This window comes from Eschrichtius robustus, chromosome 20 (assembly GCF_028021215.1).
Source record: "Eschrichtius robustus isolate mEscRob2 chromosome 20, mEscRob2.pri, whole genome shotgun sequence".
Lineage (NCBI taxonomy): Eukaryota > Metazoa > Chordata > Mammalia > Artiodactyla > Eschrichtiidae > Eschrichtius > Eschrichtius robustus.
This window is the reverse complement of record NC_090843.1, coordinates 57736811-57759881: the sequence shown is the minus strand read 5'-3', so window position 1 is coordinate 57759881 and position 23071 is coordinate 57736811. Positions and strand designations below refer to the sequence as shown.

The 23071-nt window shown below is 57.3% G+C and overlaps 4 protein-coding genes across 7 annotated transcripts; all 4 read right to left on the bottom strand.

Moving 5' to 3' along the window:
- Window positions 1–1620: 1620 nt before the first annotated feature.
- TMEM95 (transmembrane protein 95) lies at window positions 1621–3112 on the bottom strand. Of its 2 annotated transcripts, XM_068531528.1 has the most exons (7): window positions 2897–3065; window positions 2638–2694; window positions 2334–2417; window positions 2214–2234; window positions 1990–2070; window positions 1788–1867; window positions 1621–1647 (listed from the first exon to the last, which is right to left on the bottom strand). In XM_068531528.1, exons 1-7 carry the CDS (start codon window positions 3063–3065, stop codon window positions 1621–1623), a joined length of 519 nt encoding a protein of 172 aa, XP_068387629.1. The 2 variants fall into 2 exon arrangements, with proteins under 2 accessions (XP_068387629.1, XP_068387630.1); XM_068531529.1 differs by lacking the exon at window positions 1621–1647 and having other exon boundaries at window positions 1784–1875; window positions 2897–3112.
- Window positions 3113–3352: 240 nt separating this feature from the next.
- Window positions 3353–6193, bottom strand: KCTD11 (potassium channel tetramerization domain containing 11). Its single transcript, XM_068531538.1, has one exon. The coding sequence runs from the start codon at window positions 5357–5359 to the stop codon at window positions 4661–4663; it is 699 nt and encodes a 232-aa protein (XP_068387639.1). The 5' UTR covers window positions 5360–6193; the 3' UTR covers window positions 3353–4660.
- Window positions 6194–6853: 660 nt separating this feature from the next.
- ACAP1 (ArfGAP with coiled-coil, ankyrin repeat and PH domains 1) lies at window positions 6854–18070 on the bottom strand. Its single transcript, XM_068530830.1, has 22 exons — window positions 17982–18070; window positions 17372–17429; window positions 14285–14404; window positions 14071–14124; window positions 13928–13986; window positions 13503–13686; window positions 13313–13357; window positions 13112–13207; window positions 12924–12998; window positions 12722–12831; window positions 11436–11487; window positions 11239–11339; window positions 10785–10908; window positions 10474–10685; window positions 9736–9805; window positions 9520–9614; window positions 9231–9403; window positions 8488–8660; window positions 7965–8074; window positions 7771–7881; window positions 7363–7412; window positions 6854–7038 (listed from the first exon to the last, which is right to left on the bottom strand). The coding sequence occupies exons 1-22, from the start codon at window positions 18032–18034 to the stop codon at window positions 6938–6940; spliced, it is 2226 nt and encodes a 741-aa protein (XP_068386931.1). The 5' UTR covers window positions 18035–18070; the 3' UTR covers window positions 6854–6937.
- Window positions 18071–18727: 657 nt separating this feature from the next.
- On the bottom strand, window positions 18728–22204 carry LOC137754897 (uncharacterized). Of its 3 annotated transcripts, none has more exons than XR_011071939.1 (9): window positions 21500–22204; window positions 21041–21151; window positions 20858–20929; window positions 20538–20626; window positions 20191–20442; window positions 19648–19848; window positions 19441–19553; window positions 19011–19163; window positions 18728–18878 (listed from the first exon to the last, which is right to left on the bottom strand). XR_011071939.1 is itself a non-coding variant. In XM_068530831.1 (9 exons), exons 1-9 carry the CDS (start codon window positions 21967–21969, stop codon window positions 18820–18822), a joined length of 1545 nt encoding a protein of 514 aa, XP_068386932.1. In that variant the 5' UTR covers window positions 21970–22204; the 3' UTR covers window positions 18728–18819. The 3 variants fall into 3 exon arrangements, 2 of the variants coding, with proteins under 2 accessions (XP_068386932.1, XP_068386933.1); XM_068530831.1 differs by having other exon boundaries at window positions 19416–19553; XM_068530832.1 differs by having other exon boundaries at window positions 19416–19553; window positions 19648–19809.
- Between the last annotated feature and the right edge of the window lie 867 nt (window positions 22205–23071).

Below are 23071 nucleotides of genomic sequence, written 5' to 3'. Positions count from 1 at the left end.
GGGAGACTGAGGTCCACAGCGAGAGGGTTCTAGACTGGGCTGGGGGCCATAGAGCAGGAGGAGGAGACAGATAGGATAGAGATCCTTCAGGAATGGACAGAACGGTTGACCCACTGCACGTTGGGTGTGAAAACAAGGACAGCTCCAAAATGTTGAGCCTGGAAAGAGGGCACAGCCTAAGAGGGTGTGAGGCAGCTACCGCACACCAGAGGAGAGCTGTGGTCCTGGGCAGTCAGGAGAGGGTTTCTCACCCCAGTACGGGCAGCAACGCTGCTTGGCACCTGGCTGGCAATCACTTAGTATTTGTCAAATGAATGAATGTATGAATCATTGTATGATCTAGGGCAAGTTGTACGACCTGGCTGTGTGATCTCGGGGTCTCATTTTTTGGTCTAAAATGAAAGGACTGGACTAGAATGTGTAAAACAAAATAGAAGGTGTTCTCCTGGGAGGGGTAAGCATTCCTCTCTCCATTCCCAGGACATTTATGGATCCCCCAAACAGTGGTTCTAACCCTGGCTGTAAGTTAGATTAACTGAAGCCCCATATGAGGCCACTAACCTCAGGATCTCTGGAGATGAGGCCCAGCAACAGGTAGTTTTTAAAGTTGCCCAGATGACTCCAATGTCCAGCTGGATGAGAACTGGGAGCCTCTAGGGACCCAGTTTGTAAACCACGGGGCTAGGTGAAGGCCGGCCTAGGCCCTTGGGCTGAGACTTATGGTTGGTGACAGGCCTCTCTTTTCATGTCCCATCTCCCATCCCCCAAACCCAAACTCCTGATAGCCAAAGGACCAAATACCAGGGTTTCTCAACCACACACTGCTGACGGTTCAGACAGGATCACTCTTTGTTGTGGAGGACTTTCCCGTGCATTTTTTGATATTTAGCGGCATCCCTGGTCTCTACCTACTAGATGCCAGTAGCACATCCTCAACACCCCCAATCAAAACAATCAAAAATGTCTCCAGATATTGCCAAACATCTCATCGCGTGCAAAATCCTCCCCTCCCCCCCCCTCCCCATTGAGAACCACTGTGCTACAAGAAGAGACTCCCGCACTCCCTCTGCCCTCCCCAGTTGCAGACAGAGGCCAGGCAGGGGCAGAGGCCATTTGACAGCAGGTTTAGTTGGGCCTGGCAGGAGGGCCCCTGTGGGAGCCTTCCAGTGTTAAATGGAAGGGTAGCATGCCAGCAGGCTGACTGATGTGGTCTCACTCTAGGGGGAGGGATTTTTCCAGAACACTCATTCCCGGATTCCCAATCAGTCACAGGAGGGCCAAGAGGAGCTTTCCGGGAACAGGCAGAAGGGGGTGTGGGAGTGGAAGTGTGTATGGAGGGGATTCTTTCCTTCTGTGGATATTTTCCTGGCACGGTAACTGCCCCTGTCTGATTGGTTGAGGACTGGAGGGGAGGACCCACAGCTGGATGCCTGGGTCCCTGGAAGCCATCTGACGCTGGGATTGTGGGGATGTCTGGGTATCAGGGTCTGGAAGACTGAACCGATGGGGCTGGAACTAAGGGTCTGGCTGCCCCCCCCACCCCGCCCCACGAGAGAAGTGGAAGTTGTGGGCACATGCTCCTTAGAACTGGAGGCTAAGATCGGTCCTCGTCTTCACAAGTCACTTTTTGCTTGTAGGTGGCTGTACCTGAGGGAAGACAGAGGATGGGAGCCCAGGGAAGGGAAGGGAAGGGGGCTGGGAGGGAAAGAGGAAGGATAGGGGGTGGGGGAAGGTACTGATGGGTCGGAGGTGGTGAGGCTGTTTCTGGCCCTTATCCCCCAACTCACTCCACCGCGAGGCTCAGAATACCCAGGAGCAGGACAGCTCCGGAGACAAAGAGCAGCAGAATCCTGGCTTCCCAAAGATCGTGACTTCCTGCAGGGAACCCAGGAGGCAGTGAATGATCCCGGGAACCGCACCCATCGATGCTGGGGTAGCCTAACAGCTCGGAGATCTGGGTGGGGTGAGGCAGGGGTAGGGAGTAAGGACCTGGGAAGCAGCGCTTTCGGGGCCAGCAGTACACCTCGAAGCCCTGGCAGGTGGAGCAGTTGTACAGGATGGTGCTGCCCCCTGCAGGAGAGAGCAGGACCAGCTCTGGGGCGGGAAGCTTCGCTGAACCCTGCGAGAGTCCCACACTTCCTCCCCAAACTGCAGGCTCTCCTCAGGTCCCACGAGGCCCCTGGCCCTTGCTACCCCTTCCCTTTCCTACTCACGGCAGGCGGGAGCGCAGAGAGCTGAAATGAAAGACAAGGAGGATGGGGGTGGATGAGCTCAGCCACACACTCCTTTGCCTGAGGACCTAGGCACCCCTTGATCCCTCCCCGCATCAGTACCTTCCCTGTTGTATTCTGGGAGCTTGGTCTTTTGAAGCCATTTCCAATATGAAAGGAGTGAGGAGAGAAGAGACCCTTTGATCTCTGGGGAGGCAGAGAGCAGCTATAGTGCCCGGGGTCTCAGCAGGGCCGGTTCACCTCCACACCTTCACCCAGCACCTCCCCACCTTCACCCAGCACCTCCCCATCACGCACTCCTGTCTCCACCTGCCCTCCACCCTTCCCTGCCTCCCCAGCCCCCTCCTCCCAACCCCCTCCTTGGTGCCATCCAAGCCCCTAGGTTGTACCTCCCCCTCGACCTCACCTATGACCCTCAGGACTCTGTGAGTCTTCTCTGTGACTTTTTTCAAGGATGCATCATCTGTGGAGATGGGTAAGGACCGGGCGAGATTCCTGACTTTCCCAGGGTCTGAAGAAGCTCTCCCAGAGGGAGAGGCCAGTGTGTCCAGAGAGGGCAGTGGACTGAGAAGATGGCTGAGAGGCACAGCTGGGAGGCCACATGCAGCCCCCTTAGGGCACAGGGGTGACTGTTGCTGAGCCCATCCCTGGATGTCTGATCTTACCTAAGGCAAAGGCCGAGAAGTTCCAGGAGACCTCACAGTCCTTCCACTGGGCCTCCATCTGGCTGCAAAGCTGAGCCAGGCGGCCCGACAAGTCATGGTCTGGGAAGCGGCAGAAGACACAGGCCTGGGCGGCTGCCAGGAAGATCCCACCTAGTGCCAGCATCCACATGAGGCCCGCTGGGGGTGCTGGAGCGGGGGCTGGCCCCACCTAGGCTGGGAAGGCCTTGGAATGCTCTGTGATCCCGGTTCCAGTCCTTTGCCTGGAGGTTCTAGAGTGTTCCAGAACAGTTGGAGTCTCTAGAGCATTCCAGAACAGTGCCACTGCTCCATCCCTGATTGGGGTAAACCTGGGGCCCAAGGAACTGGGACCAGAAGAAGAAACCTCTAGTGGGAGACGGACAGAGAAAGCAGGGCTTCTGCTGTACTCCCAACCTAGCCCTCAGCAGCCTTTACGAGTTTGTGGTTCCAAAAGCAACTTTATTTTTCTTCTTGTCAATCATGACCAGTGATAAATAAGTGACTCCCCCAGTGAAAAAGTTGTTTGTGAGTATCCCATCCCTTTCTATATCCTCCCCCACTCTCTCAAACTCTTCTGTTCATCTCCTCTCTGCCCGGGGCAGCCTTGGGCCTTCCCCAGCTATCTCCTAGTAACAGGCTCATTGTTGCCTTAGTAACTGAGAGTTCTATACAGGCCTCAGAGGCCCAGCTAAGCCCAGTGACTTCTCTTACTTCTCACCAGAAGATCCTAGTGACTCAAAGCCCGGCAGGCCCCTCCTGCCTGCGTGGTGATGTGAAGCACATGTACACACACACACCTTGGGATTAAACTAATTCTCAGTCTACTCACACCCACACCGCAGACATACCTGGTGCCAAAACAGTTTCTGGGCAACCCCAAACAGGCCTGGACACGCAGAGACCACAGAAAGGCCAGCACACAGACACCACCTCCAGCGACATGGATGGGAGCCAGGATGCCAGGGACCCATGCATCAGTCAGACTCACTGGCTAACAGGCACGTACACATGAAGGAAGGAAGGCCAGGACCCAAGGAGATGCCCCGCTCCTCCCCAAGGCCAGCCCCACCATCAATATGGGATCCTTTAAAACACTTGGATCTCCAGAGGGCTGCTCCAGCCCCATAGTTAATGGGGGTTCTCCTAGCTCCCTTGTGCCAAGCTAGGGTGGGGTGTAGCCCTTCTGTCTCCCTCAGTGGTGGCTTGGAACACAGCAAAGAATCTCCCTTCCCGTGTTTCAGAGTGTTCTGACCTCTCATTGGTCAGGCCAGGCCAGGCCACCAGCTCCAGGAGAAGTCACCGTCCAGAAGACCACATTAGAGCAATCCAAAGTCTCTCATTTCCCCCAGGCCTCACTGTCCCTCCACGGTTCTGCTAAGCCTAGCCTGGGCAGAGAAGCATCCCCACTTTTCCAGACCCTGGATACTAAGCTCCAAGCAAGGAAACACCGAAGGTCCCCAGGCTCTGGCGAGGACCAGCCAGGGAAGCTTCCCCACCCCTCCCAGGATTAGCACCAGTCCAGACCCTCTGGTCTCCTGAGCCCTTGGGCTCTCTCCGGTTTGGGGATTCCTGCCCACATCTGGGCTCCAGTCAGGTGCAACGGGGCCCCTGACTCTCACAGCTCCAGGAGCAGAGCTAGGAAGAGGCTCAGGAAAGACTTCACCCTCTTTACTGACCCATTCTTTCTACCCGCCCCCCCCTCGCCCACACAGTCAAACTGAGGGCAGCATTCCTAGTTCTCAGTTCCTAGTGCCGGACAAAGCGCAGAGATCGGGAGTTGAGCAGGTCTTCGGGGTCAGGGAAGACGGAGTCGAGACGGAAGCCATGCTCCAGGGCCACCCGCAGCACCTCCTCCAGGAAGCCCGGAGTGCCCACCACCTCCCGTCGCTCTCCTGGCTCCCCAGTCCACAGCGGCTGCAGCCCCAGTCTCCTGTACTCCACTTCGGGGAGCTCTGCAGGGCAGGGGGCCCATTCCAGATGAAAGTGTGGGCCTCTCTCCGCCCTGTCCTCATTGGCCACACCAAATCGGGCACGCATGGCACCCAGACACTCAGGGTCAGTGCAGAAGAGGTTGGCCCGGAAGGTGTCCACCTGGACAGAGCTCAGCTCATAGTGGTGTGGGCCCCGACGAGCAGAGAAGTGCACCAGGCGGGGGCTGCTATCTACGTCTGCGTGGAGCAGGGCGGCTGTGGGTGCCGGGGTCCCCCGAGAGGCCTCCAGTTCCCGCAGGGCATCCAGGAGGGGCCGGATCTGGTAAAAGTCAGCCTCTGCCCTGAGAAGCGCTGTCTCCCCGTATCCACGGGGCAGGTCCAGGCGGCCCAGCCGTAGGAAATTGAGGATGTGCCGGAAGGCCTTGCCATCTCGGTCGATAAAGTAGTGGCCGCCTCCCTGGGGATTGAGGTTGGGGGTCATGGGGGTACCGGCCCTAAACATGGCCCCCAGCATGGAGTCTGGGAATCGAGTCAGGGTCTCCAAAGTAGTGGAATATAGCGTGCCCCCGACATTCAGGGTCACGGGGCCCCCAAAGGAGGGGGGCGAGGAGGGCACAGGAGGAGGAGAAATTTTGAGGAGTATCGAAGACACCGAAAGAGAAGAAAAGGCAGAACTTCCTGGACGTGTGCAGAACTGGGTCGTAAGGTTCAGGCTGTCTCTGGGTCGGAGGCACAGGTTGGAGTACAAGGCAGCAAGATTGGGGGCTCACCCCAGCTACCTGGGTGGTGGGGGAGGGTTTCCGGGCACAGAAACGCCGGAAAGTTTGAGAGAACGGATGAAAGGAGCAGAGGGAAGTCAGAGAGGGACGGGAGATTTAGGTCCAGACGCATCCGATTCTGGGTGGTCGGCGATTCCTTTCTGTGGTCTTCAGACAGTGGGTTTCCGCAATCCAACCAGCAGGTGACGGTGGCGAGCACAAGGCCGACTCTGAAGGGACCAGCTTCTCGGGCAGACCGCTGTCACCGTGGGCGAGTCCACGCAGGGCTCCGGGGGCCAGTCAGAGGCCTGGCCTGGCTCCGGCGCTGGTCCCAGGAGAAGGAGGCGAGGCTGACCGGAGCCGATGGCGGAGGTGCCTCTGTATCGGCTGGGGAGCGAAGATACACGCTCAATCCGAGCTGGGAGTGTCCTAGGACTCCTATGGAAGCAGCCGGGAGTCTCGGGACCGGGCGCCGCCGCCTTCTCCGGGTTTCGCCGCAGCCGCTTAAGTACTCTCCGCCCCAAGAAGGTGGCCTAAGGGCAGTGGCCGGGGGCCCTTTAAGAGGCAGCCCCGCCCCCTGGGCGGCCCGCCCCCCGCCCCCGCCCCCGCCCGGAGCGCGCGGCTCGGGTGGTGGTGGAAGACGAGTAGCGAACTGGAGAGACGGGGCTGACGGGCTGGACTGGCGGATGCTAGCGCGGGTGGGGTCTGGAGGGTGACTCAGGCGCGTCGTTAAGGATGTGGCCGCGTCGGCCCCACCGGCCCCTACGTGTGCCCGACCTCACGTCTGCAACTCGGCGGGGGCCGACGTCTCCTATCCGGCCGCTATAGAAACTGAGGCCCAGCCTTCGGGGGTTGGGGCCAGTTCCTTTTCAGTTGCTCCCGCAGGGAATTCCCGAGGGGGCGGGTGCTGAGCTGCCGCATTCCAGGGATGCCTCCGGGCTGGGGTGGCCCGAGCCGGCCTCTCCATCCCGGCCCGATGCCAGCACCCCCCCATCCCCCCCAGAGAAGGCTGGACCCAGCCCACGCAAGTGGCCTCTGCCGGGCCTGACGGGTCTGGCCACGTCTCCTGAGCCCGCGAGCCCCGCCTCAGAGCCGCACTCGGGCCGAGGCCGAAGCTCCCAGTTCACTCCCCGGGAGTCGCCCCTCGAGTGACTCCAGTTCGCAAACCCCCAATCGCTCCTGCACCCCAGAAGCCTCAGTGTCCTACACCTCACCTGCCCGACGGGGGTGCCCAATAAATGAACTTTGAAGAACAAAGCACAAAGGCTTTAATAGAAAGGGGCGGGCGGTGGGAAGGGCAGGGATAGGGGGTGCGGGCCCTCGAAGGCCTGGGATCAAAGCGTGTGTAGGTCATGGCTACGCCGGCTCAGCTTCTCCGGGTCGTCGGACGCCATGAGGGAGAAGTCGCGGAAGATATCGAGATACGTCTCGTCTCCTGAGGGGAGGGAGGAAGGGCTGGGAGGCCGGGTGGCTGGGCCCTAGCACGGGAGAGTACAACAGGGACAGCCCGGCCTGGTAAGAGCACGCGCTTCCAGCGTGGGTGGAAGGGACATCTGCACCGTCAGGGTGGCACCCTCGCCTATTCTTTGCTCTGTTTCAAGGACCCGGCGCGTAGGATGCGCCCAATACATGTTTGTTGAATAAATGATGTAATTAATCAATGAAGCTGGGCACAGGGGGTTGGGGACGGGTCACCAGCGGCCAGAAGCCCAGAGTTACAATGTTGTGTGGGCAGAGAGGGGGGTGGGGGGTACTTTACCAGCCTGGCCCTGGGCCGCATCGACCTCCCTCATCTTTGCCAATCGCAGCCTGAAGGGGAGGGAATTAAGGAATGAATGACATTCTCCTCACTCCCCCCGCCCCAACTCCCATCCTTTAAGCTGGGCTGTTTCATTCACCTGTTTCCCCAGGGTCTAGTGCTTTAAAGATGCCTGACAACAATGTTAATGAATGATGCCTCTCTCAGAATAAACTCACCTTCCTCGGACCCTGCCCTCCCCCCTTCCTACTCCAAGCCTCAGTCAACACTTGGAGCATCCTTTCAATGTCTGGTCCTGGAGCTGGCCCCGCCCCTCCCCAGGCCCCGCCTAGCACGCTGGGGTCTCGGCGTTAGCCCCGACCAAGTGGATAGTGCAAGCGCTAGCCCCGCCTCTTCAGGCATCCTCACAGAGTGACGATGTCAGCGTTGGCTGTTTCCACGGCGATGGTCAGGGGGTCTCTGCCTTCAGAGTCTCGGGCTCCCAGATCGGCCCCCCGTTTCAGGAATAGGCAGGCCAGCCTGGACAGGATAGCCAAGTTCAGCCGGCCCCTCACCCTGTCTGGAGCCTTCCTCCTCAAGGTCATTATCCCTGCCGCCCCTACCCCGTGTGGCCAAGAATGGTTGCGTGGTGGAGCGGGCCTCGGCCGTGGCTGTCCACTTGGTTCACGTTTGCCCCGTTCTGGAGGAGGAACTCACAGGCCAGAAGAGAATTCTGCGTGGAGAAGTAGAGAATGGGGATAGAGGGTGGCATCTTCTGAGGCAAATTTAAAGATATTTTAGAGTGGGGTCAGTTCAGAGGGTGGGTATGGGATGGCAGGCTCTGCTCCGGCTCTTTACATGTATTCATACATTAAATCCATATTACAAGCTAATGAGGTATGTTATCCCTATTTTACAGATGAGGAAACTGAGGTACAGGAAGGTTCATAATTGTAAGTGGTGAGGGTCTGGGTTCAAACCCAGGTTTGTCTGCCTCCAAACCTCACACTCTTAGCAACCAGGCTCGATTGGTTATCGCTCCCTATGAGGTGGGAGAGGCTAAGAGCTGGGACCGAAGTCCGGAGTAGGGGAGGAGAGGAGGAGCCTAAGGGTGGGGTGGGGTGGGGAGGTCGGCAAGACTCTCACAGCAGCTGTGGCCTGGATCAGTGGTGTGGCATTCTCCTGACCCCCGTGGACCCAGTTGACATCGGCTCCATGGGCGAGGGCATCAGCCATGGTGGGAAGGGATGGAGGATGCCCAGCAGCTCGAAACAGCAGGGCCCCAGGGTGCAGGCTGCCCAGGTCCTCAGAGGGTGGCTCTGTTAGGGGGAACCAGCTGTGAATCTGGGAAGAAAACCCTCAGCACAGTCCCCTGATGCTGTAATGGGATAGGTCACTTCTCAACTGTGGGGAGGCCTTCAAGACTGGGGACTGTGGTGGGAGGTGATGGTGGGTGTGAGTGGATGTGGGTAGGTCCCCTAGGGCATATGGGATAGATGGCAGTGTTCACCTCTTCCTGTCCGACCACCCTGGCTGGCTGGGATGTCGGGGGTGAGCTGACGGTCAGCCTCAGCTCTCCTGGCTCCCTCGGTTCCAGCCAAACTCACACCCTCCTCCACAGGCCTCTGGAGACCCTAGCTCATTCTCCTGACTCTTCTCATGCTGGTGACACCCTCACATAGCCCTGCTTGCCTCCTCCCAGCCCCACGGTCCTTCCCATCCTTCACCGTAATCCCCGAAACTCTTGCCTCGAAAAACCAGTGGGCTGTGGCCCCCCATAACAGGCTCGAGGGGACGACGTGGGCCCCAGACTCTGTGCCTCCCCACCAGGCTTGGCACCGTGCTGAGCACATGGCAGGCGCTCAACAAATGCCCAGCCAACCCTATACCTGGCTTGGGTCTGAAGCTCCCGGGCTGGGGCCTGATGGTGCCCGGCTTTGGGGGCACAGGAGGCTGCCCCCTCGGGGGGCCCCGGCCACCTCTTCGCCCGCGAATCTCGGGAAGCTTGGTCAGGAACTTCTTCTCCACGTATTTGGCGTGAATCCAGGCCTCCTTCTCTTGCCTGGTGGGGGAGGGTTGTGGGAGAAGAAGGGGACAGTCTTCCCTCCTCCCATCCCAGGCTCTCCTCCCTCCCTGCCCATAAGGAGGGCAGCCCCAGTCCCTCCACCCCAGCCTCACCGGGAGCAGCTGGGCCCTGGCTTCTTCACGGCCATGGCCTCCACACGGGCCTCATAGATCTGGTTCATGACGACATTCCCCAGCTCACACATGAGCTTCAGGCGGCCCAGGCGGAGGCAGAGACAGACGGGGAGGGTGCGGGTGAGTGTCTGACCCCTCAGGGCTCTGCAGCCCTGCCCTCACCCCACCCCACACTCTCACAGCACCCCAAGTCACCTTCACGAGTTCCGGCTCCCATGAGTCAAGGGTCAGGGACCGGACTTTGGAGAAATGAACTCCCAGGCTCCTGGAGGGCAGAGGGGAAGTCGGACCCTCTGTGGGGGAAGCAGCCCCGCGGGGAAGCTGCTGCTGCTCCTGGAGAGACTTGGGGGCAAGGTCTGGCATGGGGGTCCCGTGCAGAGGCGCTGGGCCAGGAGGCAGCAGGGCAGCCAGGGCCATGCAGCCTTGACCTGCATCTGGCAGGAGCCCACCTGTTCACCGTTCCCTCTTCTCTCTTCTTCTCATCCTCTCCAGCCACCTCCCCTCTCTCCAGGCACCCTGGCCGGGACAACTCTCTCCACGCCATTCCCCCTCCCCACTTCCACCGGAATGATGCGGGGCGAGGGGCGCATAGACTTGCTAAGGCCTCACGACATCTCTCTCTGCTTTTCGTCAGCTCCCCCGCCCTCAGCAGCCCTGACCCCGCACCTCCTCCAGTCAAGCCACTCAACTCCCCTGGGTGTCCCCCTTCCCGGGCCAGACCAGGACACTGAGGGGCTGGGCCCACCTGGGTCCACCTTGTGCCCCACAGGATCGGCCCAGGCCTGTGCCCAGCGACAGACAGAATCTGAGAGGAAGCCCAGGCAGGGCGGGAAGGGAGGGAGGAGCCCCTGTGCTGGGCTCCAGCTTGCCTCCACCCAACTCCACTGCCGCCAGAAAGAGCAGGGGCCCGCGCTTGGGACCTTGGGGAGTGACCTGTGGATGCCGGAGCACTGAATGCAGAGGGTGACGCCAAGGTTGATGCTGGCCCACTCAGGGGCCGGCTCCCGGCAGTCACAGCACTGGGCGTTGCCGTCCACGCTCTGCACCTGGGCTGCCACGTGCCCGACTCCACCAGAATCCCTTCCCCTGGTCATCCCGCCAGAGCCCAGGGTGGCGGCGGAGCCCATGGCCAGGTGTCCTGAGCCCTGGGGGAGACAGGGGAAGAAAGAGTGGCTCTGAGGTCTAGGGGAAGCCATGTCCCATCTCCCTGGGCAGCCTGGCCCTGCACCCCCATGTTAAGGTACCTGGCCTGGACCCCGGGGGCTGTCATCAAGGCGAGCCTGGTTGAAGGCCGTAGCGATACTGCTCTGCACAGCACTGACCCACAGCTGCAGGAGGCGCTCTGAGTCAGCCTGCAGGAGGCAGGACCTGGGCAGGGGGGCAGCCGGAGGGCAGGGAGGGGTCTGAGGCCTGGGGAGCCGAGTGGCAGGACAGGCAGGGTGACATTCAGCTAGTATTCAGCTGGCACCACTCATATTGAAATACCTCTGCACCAGTTGGTAATATCCTTCCGGATATCCCCCTTCAGCCTAGACCCTCCCCTAGCCTGCCCCCCAATTGAGCCACCAAAGGGCTAATGCCTGGGGCTGCATTAGGGGCCTCCAAGATCCCGCTCCAGGGATGCCTTTGTGATTGGCCCTGCCTTTCCAGTTGGTAAAATTGAGATATACGGGTGTCACCCCTGAGCACTGCACTCACTTGCTGGGGGACACCACCTCAAAGCAAAACCGCCTTTCTGAGTCAGGACAGAGCTTCACTGTGCAGAGACGAAGGTCATCCACCACCACAGTCACAGGGTCCTGGCAGGGAAAGGACACAGGGGGGCAGGAGTCCAGGCAGCCACAGCAGGGCTCAGTCCTCCTGGGCCCAGGCATCCAGGACCCGGGCCTACTCACCTTGTGCTTCTTCTGATAAACCAGTTGGTTGCTCTGAATAGTAAACCAGCGTCTGGAAGAGGCAGAAGTAGGGTTAATGACATGGGCGGCATTGGAATGCGGCTTGGGACAGACAGGAGAGAGGCTGTGCTCTTAGTCCCATAAGGATCTTGCTGAGAGGAGAGAGACCGGGCTGCCCATCCCATGAGATGTTCCAGAGGAGGGTGACAGAGGCGCAGCCAGGGACATCTAAGGGGTGCTATTCACATCTCGATTACCCCAGATTTGATAACATTTATGAAGACAACTTTCCAGCAGATGGCAGTGAAATGCATTGTCTAATAAGTCTATTGCTACAATGTTTGGGCAAGTAGAAGTATCTTGGAGAGAATTTCCTGGCAGTCCAGTGGTTAGGACTCTGCACTTTCACTGCCGAGGACCCGGGTTCGATCCCCAGTCAGGGAACTAAGATCCCGCAAGCCATGAAGTGTGGCCCCCAAAATTTTTAATTTAAATTTAAAATTAAAAAAAAAAAAAAAAAGTATCTTGGAGAAGCGGCTCTTGTCTTCTAATTTGCGCAAAGATCCCATATGGGCCAGCAGTGGCCCTGGAAGGGGAAGGGGTCGAGTCAGAGCAGATCACCACCCTGCTCCGCACCCTGCGATGGCTTCCCACTTCCCTCAGAGTAGAGCCAACAAGGCCCTGTCATGATTCACGTCCTCATTAGCTCCACCTGCATCTCCTACCACTTCCTCCTCCCTCCCTCTGTCCACACCCTGGGCCTCCTCTCTGTTCCTCAAACCTTCCAGGTTCCTCAGGGCCTTGGTGCTGGCTCCTCCTTCTGCCTAGAACATTCTCTCCCAGATATCCTTCCAGTCTTCACTCAGAAGTCATCTTTTCATGAGGCCTTTGCTGATCACCCTATTTATTTATTTTTATCATTATTATTATTTTTTGGCCACAGAGCTTGCGGTACTCTCAGTTCCCTGACCAGGGACTGAACCCGGGCCACGGCAGTGAAAGCCCGGAATCCTAACCACTAGGCCACCAGGGAACTCCCTGCCCACCCTATTTAAAATTGCAACTCCTCCCCAGCTCTCCACATTGCTTGCTTTATTACTTTTCACCTATGGTACTCTTACCTTCTAAGAGATAATTTACTTAATTATTACGTTCTTGTCTGTCTTTGCTGATGGAATGTAAACTCTCTGAAGGCAGGGGGTTTGTCTGTTTTTCCTGGCTGTAGTTAGCACACTCAAAAAAATTTAACCTGATGGGTTTGGCCGATTGGGGTGTCCGCTCCTCACCTGCTCCAGGTTTTAAATGCATTGCTGGCCCGTTTGAAGAGATGCCCTTCCATGACCAGGCCACCAGGCCCCTCCCTTAGGCTTGGCTCTGGCTCTTCCCCACCCAGCTCCTGGGGGCACAAAAGGGTCAAAGGGCAACTGAAGTGGGCAGAGACCAAGGCCCCAGGCCCATCTGCTTCCTGCCGGCAGCCCCAGCCCTTACCTTCTGTTTCAGCAGCACGTGTCTCTGCTCCATGTCCCTCTTCTCTCGAGCCGAATTCAAGACCAGCCGGTGTAACTGAGCACAGGAGGGGCATCTCAGATGGCCCCAGCCTCCCAAAACCAGGCCAGGAGAGTCATCTCAGAGCCCCTACCCTCCCTCTTCCACCTGCCTGCGCCCTGGGTCTATACCTGGCCACCCAGCTCCTTGCGATACTGGGCCAGCCGGCGCAGCTCCTCGTGGCCCTGCTGGAAATGGGTAGCCTGGGCCTCCACCAGACGCAGCACCTGGGGGACAAGGTGGGCAGGGGGCAGACCCCTCTCTTTTCCTCTCCCTCCTGCTCCCAGAGGCAGGCTCCTCCCCTCCCTGCCCTCGCCCCCACTGCGACTCACAAACTCCATGATGTCAAACTTCCTCTTGTCCTCAATCACATTGATCTGAGAGCCCAAAAGACCTCAGGTCAGCCTTGAAAACACAGACGCACGACCCACCCCCCACCCCCACCCACTGCACACCAGTGACTCTCCAGCCTCGAGGTGACTGGGGTCCTGGCACCCCAAGAAGACAGGTTGGGGCAGGCACCTGCAGGGCATAATCCAGGGCCCGTGCCCGGTACCCGGCTCGAGCAATCTTCAGAGCAGCTCCGGCCTCTTCTGCCTCCTGCGCCCGGCGCCTGGGGACCTCTGCGTTGTGGGTAAGAGCAGCCTCCAGGCTCTCAGCCCCCCGCCAGAAATCCCGGCGAGCCTCTCGGAAGCCCCGGAGACCTCTGGGGGTGTGGGGATGACAGAAAATCACCGATACACCCGCCTGCCCCCAGCAGAGAAGTCCCTGAGATTCGCTCACAGCCTTGCAGCTAGCCTATGGACGGTCAGAACTCCAAGGGGATCCTTGGGATGGGGGATAACAACCAGGCCACCAGAAGCCCCCAATCTCACAACTCCTTCATTCAGGGAGGCCCCTGCGGCAATGGGAAGAGGGCTGGAGGACTGGTTTCCCTCCTAACTCACTCCTTGACCAGAGTTTGGATTTGCTGCTGCAGTGTGTGCTGGGTGGCATCTAGAAGCTCCTGAGGGAAGCAGAAATTGGCAGGTGGGGGTCAGGACCGCAGACGCCCTTGCTCCCCTCACCAGCCCTACCTATCCCCACTTACTGCGTGGCTGTCCAGCTTGTGGCTCAGGCTCTGAGTGAAATTGTCCAGACACTCCTAGGCAAGAAGAGGCAGAGAGAGAGTACCAGGCGTGGGTGGTAGGGCCCTCCCATCCCTAGACCCAGCCTGCTCTGGCCTGGGACCCGCAGACCCCAGACCAACCCTCCCTTTCCACAGGATCTCTCCCACCCCAGCCTGGTTTGGACCCTCCACATACCGCCATCATGGGCTCTGGTGGACCCAGGTGGGCCAGGTCACAAATGCCAACGATGAAGGCCCGGCTGGCGGCAAGGTAGTGGCGCCCACTTTCCAGGAGGCCATTACCCAGCTTGAGGAGCTAGGAAGCAACAGAGCAACAGGGAGTCGTGCCACGCGCCACCAATACCCAGTGCCACCCCCGCTCCTGTCCTACTTCCTCTCCCCTTTCCCAGGGCTGTGCCCTTCCCTCCCCTCCTCACCTACACTCCTCTGTGGCCCAGTCCAGTTTCTAACACACACGTGGTGCTTTCTCATCTCTGTTTCTTTGCTCCCACTACTCTGTGCCTGGAACAAAATTCCTCCCAGCCTGTCACCAAAGCCAGTGTCAGCTTCACCTCCAAAACGTCTCTCCTGCCCTGCTCTGTCTGCTTGGATCCAGAGTTCCCCAGAAATGCCATCCTCACGCTCTGACTCCTAGCATGAATGTTCCACCTGGTTGGTATTAAATTCTACAGTATTTACTGTCTAGAGTTGTCCATTCTGTGCTTAGTGAACATTCCCTCATAAATATTAATCGGTCAGCTAGGCCCGAGGGTCAGGGCAAAGATGGTGCTCCTAGGGCCCATTCTGTCTGGCCCTAATTACAAACAAGGAGGCTTGATAAACAAAGGGACAAGTGACTGGCCGGACGAGGATCTCTGGGAGAGCCAGGTGGCCGACCCAGAAGCCAAAGCGAGGTCTTCTGACCCCTGGCCCTTGTTACCTGCAGGAATTGCTTTGCTCCTGAGGTGACACCATTGGCTCTAGCCTGAGTCACCATATCTGGGATGGGGCAAGTGTCTGTGGAGCCTGTCAGCTCAGCCCAGGGAACAGGAGACCACCATAGAGGTTCTATGAGGAAATCCTGGGAAGCAGGGGCTCAGAGAACGTGGGCTACATTGGTGCTTGTGGAACTTTTGTTGAACTGAAAAACACTTTTTAGGGCTAGTGAAGGCTTCAGGGAAATATAGCTTGACTTGAAGATGGCTGGCAGGGTCAGTAATGGTCAGGCAACTGACCATGATCAAACCTTATCAGATGTCACCATCTGGTGTCTGTGACAAGGGACAACGACCCAGATGATCACAACTCCACTGTGTGGAGGTGGCGGACTGAGTGTCCAATCCTTTCCTTAACCACCCCACCTTCCTTCCCAAATATCTGAATAAGGAACTTTCATAAGATTGCACTAGTGACAAACTGGTACATCCATACAATAGCATGGGGCAGCAATGCAACAGGAATGAGCTATTCATCTGTGAACTATTAATGAACTGCTGATAACTACTGATAGGCCACAACTTGAATAAACTTCAGAGACACTATTATGAGAGGAAAAAAGAGGCCAATCTTGAACGGTCACATACTATATGATTCTACCTAGATAACAATCTAGAAATGACAAAAGCCTGGAGATAGAAAACAGATGAGTGGTTGTCATGGATAAGGAAGGGGCTGGGGAGGGGGTTATCATTACAAAGAATGGCACAAAAGAGTTCCTTTGTGGTGACAGGAGTTTTGTATCTTGAGTGTGATGGTTATGAGAATCTATAAGTGTGATAAAGTGCCATTGAATTATACACAAAGTATATGCACAAAGAGTATATGCAAAACAGGTAAAATCCAAGTAAAGTCTTTAGACAGTTTATTGTATCATGCCAACAGCAATTTCCTGGTATGGGTAGTATACTACAGTTACGGAAGATGCTGTCATTGGGGGAAGCTGGGAGATAGGTACGTGGGATCTCTCTGTACTATTTTTGCAACTTCTTGTGACTCTGCAATTAACTAAAAATACAAAGTTTAACTTAAAAATATATGTATATATTCATATGTAAACTAAATCACTTTGCAGTACAGCAGAAACTAACACAACACTGTAAATCAACTACACGTCAGTTAAAAAATGTATATATTATTTGGTCACCTACTAACTTTCGGGCCATGGTATAGGCACTGGGGATTGAGCAAAAACAAAATGTAAAAGTTCCTCGTGACACTTAGCTTCCAGTGGGGAAGAGTAGACAAGAAAAAAAATTGGCAAGCCTGACAGACACAGGCTAAGGTGACCCCTGATGATTCCACCCTTGCATAATCCTGACCCCTTGAGTGTGGGGGAGTGAGACCTGTGATTTGCTTCTAATCAGTAGAATACGATATGGCAAGGGCGATGGGATGGCACCCCCAAATGACAAAGGTGATGGATTCGCTCCTGTAGTCACATTCTGACGTAAACTGACGCCATCTTGCCAACACATGCAAGGGAGACTCTGCTGCTGGCACTGAAGAAGCAGGCTGTATAACGTAAACCGCCTACGGACAGGGCCCGGTGGCAGGGAACTGTGGGAGGCCTCTAGGAGATGAGGGCCTCCATCCGGCAACAGCAAGGACCTGAATTCTGCCAACAATCACGTGAGCTCAGAAGAAAACCCTGAGCTGTGGATGAGGCTACAGCCTCTGTCAACACCTCGGCTGCGGCCTGTGAGACCCTGAGCGGAGCACAGTCAAGCTGTGCTCGACTCCTGACCCACAAAAACTACGATAACACCTGTGCGTTGTTTTAAGTCACCGAGTTTGTAATAATTTGTTATACAATAATAGAAAACTAATACCGCGAGTAAACGTATAACGTGTCAGATCGAGAGAAAGGCTGTTAAGAAAAAAAAAAGCCAAATAAGGGGAGTGGGAGTGTGCCGTTTTTATAAAGAATATCTAGGAAGGCCTTACTGTGTGTGTTCAAGTGTTTTACTGGTTTGTTTTCCATGGTTAGTCTGTGAGCCCCCTGAAGGCAGAAACAGCCTGCTTCTCCCTGAGGCGCCCACGGCTCGCTTAATGCAGGTCTCAAGAACCGACCAAGTAAGCCCACAGGTGAGTCTTGTTTTCCAAGATTCTGAGCTCCTTGAGGGTACAGAACCACTTTTTGGCTCCTCTGTAGCCCCAAACATCTACCCCACCTGGTTAGCATTCAGTAATCCCCAGAACTCATTCTTGGTCTCTAGTTTTCTCCCTGGCCTCACCTCTCTCATCTTAATCCCACCCCGGTCACCCCTCTCCACGTCAGGATCACCTTTTCCAGCCGGGTCTCCAATTCTGACACTTCGGCTTCCACCAGCTCGATAGAGGCTCTGGGAAAGGAGGGATGGGGTCACAGGAACAGAGCTTGGGTCCATCTGGTCTGTCCACCTCAGCAGGGTTGGGGGTCGGGGTTAGGGGGCGAAGGGTACACACGGAAAAGGCTGATGGGTTAAGAACTGCCCACCCACCCTCTCTGGCTCGCTCACTCTGCACAGTGTGGGAGCTACTACGGCCCAGGCCAGAGCAGGAAGGGTAGAAAGAGGGTGGATGTGGCGAGGGCAGGAAGTTGCTAACCGCCCAGCGCAGGTGCTGGGGGAGGGGCAGGGGTCCAGAGAGAGGGAGGAGGGGATGCCAGCTCTGGGAGTGAGAGAGGCTGGAGGGACCCCCTTCACACATGCAGTGGGTGGCAAGCATCAGAGCACGAGATTCGATAGCAGAGGTACTGCTTTGGCCCATAAGCTGGATCTTGTCCCTTTGAGACTTACTCCCTGGAAAGACATCCTCCGACTTGGGGAAGGTTGTGCATGTGTATTAGGGGGTGTTGGACCTCCCCGCCTCTGCCCGCCCCCCTCCCCCGCCCCCGGAGACCTGTGCACACTTACCGGAAGCGGGGTGAGTCCTTAAGGCACTCCTCAAAATCCAGCTTGACCGTCATCTCAGCTTGACCGCTCCGGGGTCAGTGGGCCCTGGGGCCTGGAGGGTGGGGATGCAGGTGGCGGTACTCCCTGCCCCGGGGGGAGGGGGGGTGCTGGTGAGGAAGGAGGAGAGGATCCTCTCCTGGGTAGAGCCTGGGGGGGTGCGATTCTTTCCCTAAGTGGAAGGGGTGTCCTAAGAGGAGCTCTCACCCCACACTTCCAGGCAACGCTGGGAGGGGTAGAGGCGGGGCCTGGGCGGTGGAGAAAGGGCCTGAGATCAGAGACGCCACAGCCCCGCCCTCAGAGCCTATCTGCAGTCACCTTCCTACCGGGACCCTGGTCTCTGCTTCAGTCTCCTGCAGTGGTTGAGTTGTGGGGGCCTGAGACATACAGGTTCAAATCCTGATTGCGTGACCCTGGGCAAGCTGATTCCTCAGTTTCCTCATCTGAAAGATGGGCGTGATAATTCCTACGTCCAGGGTGTTGTAAGAATTAAAGATGATACTGGTGTGTGGCTGACTGAATCACACCAATCATTGTCAGATGGCTGCAGTGGGGTCTTCTTGGACTCCTGGGGGCCTGTTGAGTCCAGTCCCCCAGACCACTCCAAGCTTTCTTCTCTGCTCTTCTTGCCTGTGGTTTCCTGTGTGTGAACTTCCCTTTCTGCCCCCCACTCCTCAATGACAGCTCAGGCCCAGCCTGGACCCCCAATACCCAGACTCCTGCTCTTCTTCTCTTTATTGTCTACCCCTACCAAGGGTGGTGAGGGCGGGGACAGGTTGGCCCCCACCCCATCCCCAGCTGGCTACAGTTTCCATTGTCTGGCTTCCTCCTCCTGAGTCCACTGGAGCTGCAGGGTTTCATCTGGAGAGAGGAGGGACTGGGTGAGTGGCTTTCTTGCAGCAGGCAAAATATCTGGCCCATGTGACCCCCTGACTCCCTAGAACCCACCCCCTCTCCCTCCCTGGCCAGCCCCTTGCCCCTGCTCAGGCTCACATCTGTGCTGGTTTTTGTTTGAGGAGTTTGGGTGGCTTCCAGGTTCCCTCTCTGAGCCTTCGGTGCTTTGCCAGTTCAGCCCCTTGGATACCAGCCACTGACACCAGCCAGACATTGCTCGGGACCCACTGTCTTTGGAGGACGGGGCAGTACCTGGAGCAGGGTAGGTGGCAGAGAGGAATCAGGAAGGAGGCATAGGGGCAGTGGTGGTGCTAAGCTGGCAGGAGGTCCCAATTCCTCTGAGCCTCCCTGGGTCCCCTCCATACAATCCACATTGCACACAAGGATGTTGAGGGCCTCTCTCATCACCTGCTGCTGATCTACTGGCCTGAAGGGAGTGGGGGTTGGGGGGATGGGAGCTTGCCAAGAGCCAGGCCTGGTGAGATAGTGGCCTGGTGCCCTCACCAGGCTTCGATGACATCACTGTCACCTTCAGGGAACTCTCGGTGGCCTTGTAATCCTGCGAGGGGCTTCCAGTGTGGTCCAGCAGATGGACCTCAGTGCTTATGGGATTCTCAGTCACCCAATTCAAGCTTGTGGAGCCTGGAAGCATCACAGGATCAGGGTTGGGGCACCCATCAGTCTGTTGGTTCTTGGCCACCGCCCCGCTCCCAGGCTGACCCAGCCCAGCTCTCACTGGTCTGCTGCTCATCTTCTGTGTCCTCCTCAAGTTCAGGGTGGGGAGAGCACCTCAGGTATCTTCCTTTGCTGCAATACTCCTTGCGTCGCAGATCAATTTCCTTCTCCAACACGACAGTGGTGGATGAAGCTGGGGACTGATTTCTTAAGGCAGGGGAAGCTGAGAAGTCATCCAAATCAATCTGAGTCATATGGCCGCCTAGCGAATACAGGCCACCATCTCCACTGTGACCCCCAAGCACCAGGGAGAAGCTCAAGCCCCAGGTTCTCATCTCACTTCTATCACCTCCTCCCATTTTAGAAAAACGTCAGTGACTTTTCCACCCGCCACGGTTCCCTTGGGCTTTCTGTTCCTCCTCCCCAGCCAGCTTGGGGAACTATCCTGATGAGGACCCCACTCCAGCTGCCCTCTGTCTTCCCTGGGGTCACCTTCCAGCACGACTTCCCTGTCAGCCAGCAGGGCCCTGAGGAAGACAGACTATGGTGGAGAAGGTTCTGGACTACAATTACCTTGGGTCCCTGGGGCCCCACCATAGCTAACCTTTGACTTCTAGGATGTGGTTCCTGGCCACCAGGCCAAGCTCATCTTTGACTCCTCCGGTCAGTCCTCTTGCCCCTCCTCTCTCCACAGGCCTGGGCTCTGAGGCCAGCATCACACCTCGACTGCCACTGCTCATATTGACACTACCCACACTGCTGTTCTTGTTATTATCCAAGGGCAGGTTTTTCGGAGCCTTGAGGAACTTTCCTTCGTTGTAGTGTGCCTTGCGGCGCTTTTCAAAATCACTGGATTCTGTGGGCCAGTGTCAGAGCTTGGCTTTCCTGCCAGGCTCTCGCTGAAGGCTCAGGCCACCCCCCTTTCCACTCAATCCCCACCCCACATCTCACGTGTCTTGGAAAAGTTGTCTGAAGACCCTGAGCTTCTGTTGTCACTGTACAGGAAGACCTTGGGGCAGAAATTGTCCATTGTTGCAAACCTGAAGGGGAGGGAGACCAGTTGGGGGCACGGAAGGGAGAGAACAATGGGAGCAGGTGGTAGATGGGGCCAAGCTGGCTGACTCCCCCACTTTGGCCTGGGTGAGTCCTGATCCGAATTGTAGTACCTCCCATTTGGGGGGGCCCGAAGGCAGAGCTGGCTCAGACCTGAGTTCAGGGGTGGAGGGAGGAAGAGGCCCCACTTCCCTACTGATTTCTGGCAGGACTCTCACCTCTCTGCTAGATCCTCAGGAGTCATTGTGTGAGAAGTTCCCGCGAGCAGGTCTTCATCGCTGTCCTGCAGCCTGCACAGGAGGGAGGAAGCAGTGCCTCAGAAGGGGATAGCAGGCAGGCCCCCACTCCTTTGAGTAGGGAAGAGAGTCTGGGATGAAGGGCTAGGGCTGAGGGCTCAGCACCTGTGGTAGGGAGTGCGGGGCTCATCCACCTTCATAAATCCATAGTCCTTGTCAGCAGGGTGGTAGGTCGCCAGAATATTCATTTCATCCCAGCGCTGAGACTTTTTCCTTCTGGTGAGAGAAGGACACAAAAAAGGGGGAGGAAACCTTCTAGTGCCCTCCTCCTCACCGCCCTCATGCTTACAGTCATTCAAAAACTGTTTCTTGCACCCCCTTGTAGTTCCAGAGGTGTAGGAGGCTGGGGATGGGGTCACACCTGATGACAATCACATACGATGTAGTCAGGGTACATGCTGACTCTCTTATCCGGTACCTGCTACTCTCTCAAAGGCTAGGAACCTCAGATTTCCCACCCAATTACCCTCACCTACTCTCACTTTTAGTTCTTGGCACTCCGCCCCTTCTCCCCTGACTCCGCCTCCTCTAGTGTCTGGAATCCCTTCCTCCCGGGCTCCTTACCTCTCCGCCCTGGGGGATTTGTGCACCGCGGTGGAGCTGCTGTTTTTTAGTATGCTCCGGGGCCGGTCCTCACAGGGTTTGTCGGGGTGCATGCAAGTTGACCCGGAGTGCGGAATGTATCCCGAGTTGTACAACCCAGGCCCCCCGGACCCCAGGTTGGACGTCCCGGATACATTGGTTCCAGGGAAGGGGGGATTAAGCCCGCCAGGGTGTGTACCGGACCCAGGATGCCGGTTGAGGCCGGAACTGAGGACTGCTGTCCCTCCAGAGGGCTGGCTAGAACCAGGACTGCCAATTACGGTTCCCCCGGAGTGTACGGGGGGCCCAGAACCGTGAAATATGGCTACTCCGGAGGGCAGCCCGGCGCCTGCCTCGACTCCTCCGATGCCTCTGGGCACTCCCCTGGTTGGCCCTCCAGGAGATTCTCCGTCGAGGCCTCTAGCAGTCCCCAGAGATTCCTGCTTTTCCATGGCCCCACTAGGGGGCCACTCTCAGCTACCCCGCCCCGCCTCCCTGCACCATACAGCCCCGCCCCCACCGCGGCGGGCTGGGGACGCTTGGGCGAGGTCTGGGTCCCCTCCCCCACTGCTCCCTGGAGCCACGGGGGGCGGATTCAAAACTGTATAGTGACTTCGGGCTGGGAGCCTCTCCGCTTGCCCCTCCTCTTCTGTCCCACCCTAAGACTTTTCTTTGTCTCTGGGATTTGTTCCCGCCTTTCTCCCCTATCACTACCCTCATCCGAATTATCCAATCGTAGTCAGGGGTCCTGGCCGTGGGGCGTGAAGCCTAGTTGTGACGTCACAGTCCTCCAACCTTAGCGTGAGCGTCGAAGGAGGTGTGCTGGGGGTTTGTTGATAGCTCTGGGGGAATCTTTGGGGAATGTCAGCGCCGTTGCTTGAAACTTCCTGCCGGGGTTCCTTTGGATTCTTTATTCGTGGCTTTAAAACCTAAGTTTGGTTGGACTGGTGTTCAAGATAGCCTTGACTAGAAACATCCGCGAGCTTTTTTTCCCCCCAAAGCCGGGCCGCTCTGCCTCTGCGGAGAGTTGTGATACAAAGTGGAGTGACTACGACACTCTCGAAAGACATAACCGGTCTCAGTGGTAGGGAGGGTAGATATTTTCCTTTACAAAGCTACCAGTTCCCCGCTCTGGGAGCTCAGACCCCGCTCGCACCGCTTCGAAGTGCGCGGAGCGAAGGAAAGACTCCTCCTTCCCTTGCCGTAAAGCGAATACTTCAAGGTGTTGCCTGCCTCGACGAAGGCGGGGTCGTCGGTGCAGCTGTCGCAAAGCTGAATGTGTTTGGGCACCAACTACCTGCCCCCCCGCGTCGTAAAGATGCCTGCGGCAGTCGTTTCTTGCACTGTCGCAAAAGCTCCCGGCCCGTCTTCACTCCTCTGGAGCCACTCCGTCACCTCGCCCGTGTCGTAAAGCAAACCTGCCCGAGCCTGTCGTCCTTTCTCTTCCCACCGTGGTAGTCCTTAGTTCCCTAACCCGGGATGCTTTATTGCCCGGCACTGCCGTAAAGCATATCTGGCCCCACCCCCACCCCCCCCACCCCCCGTGTCCTATTC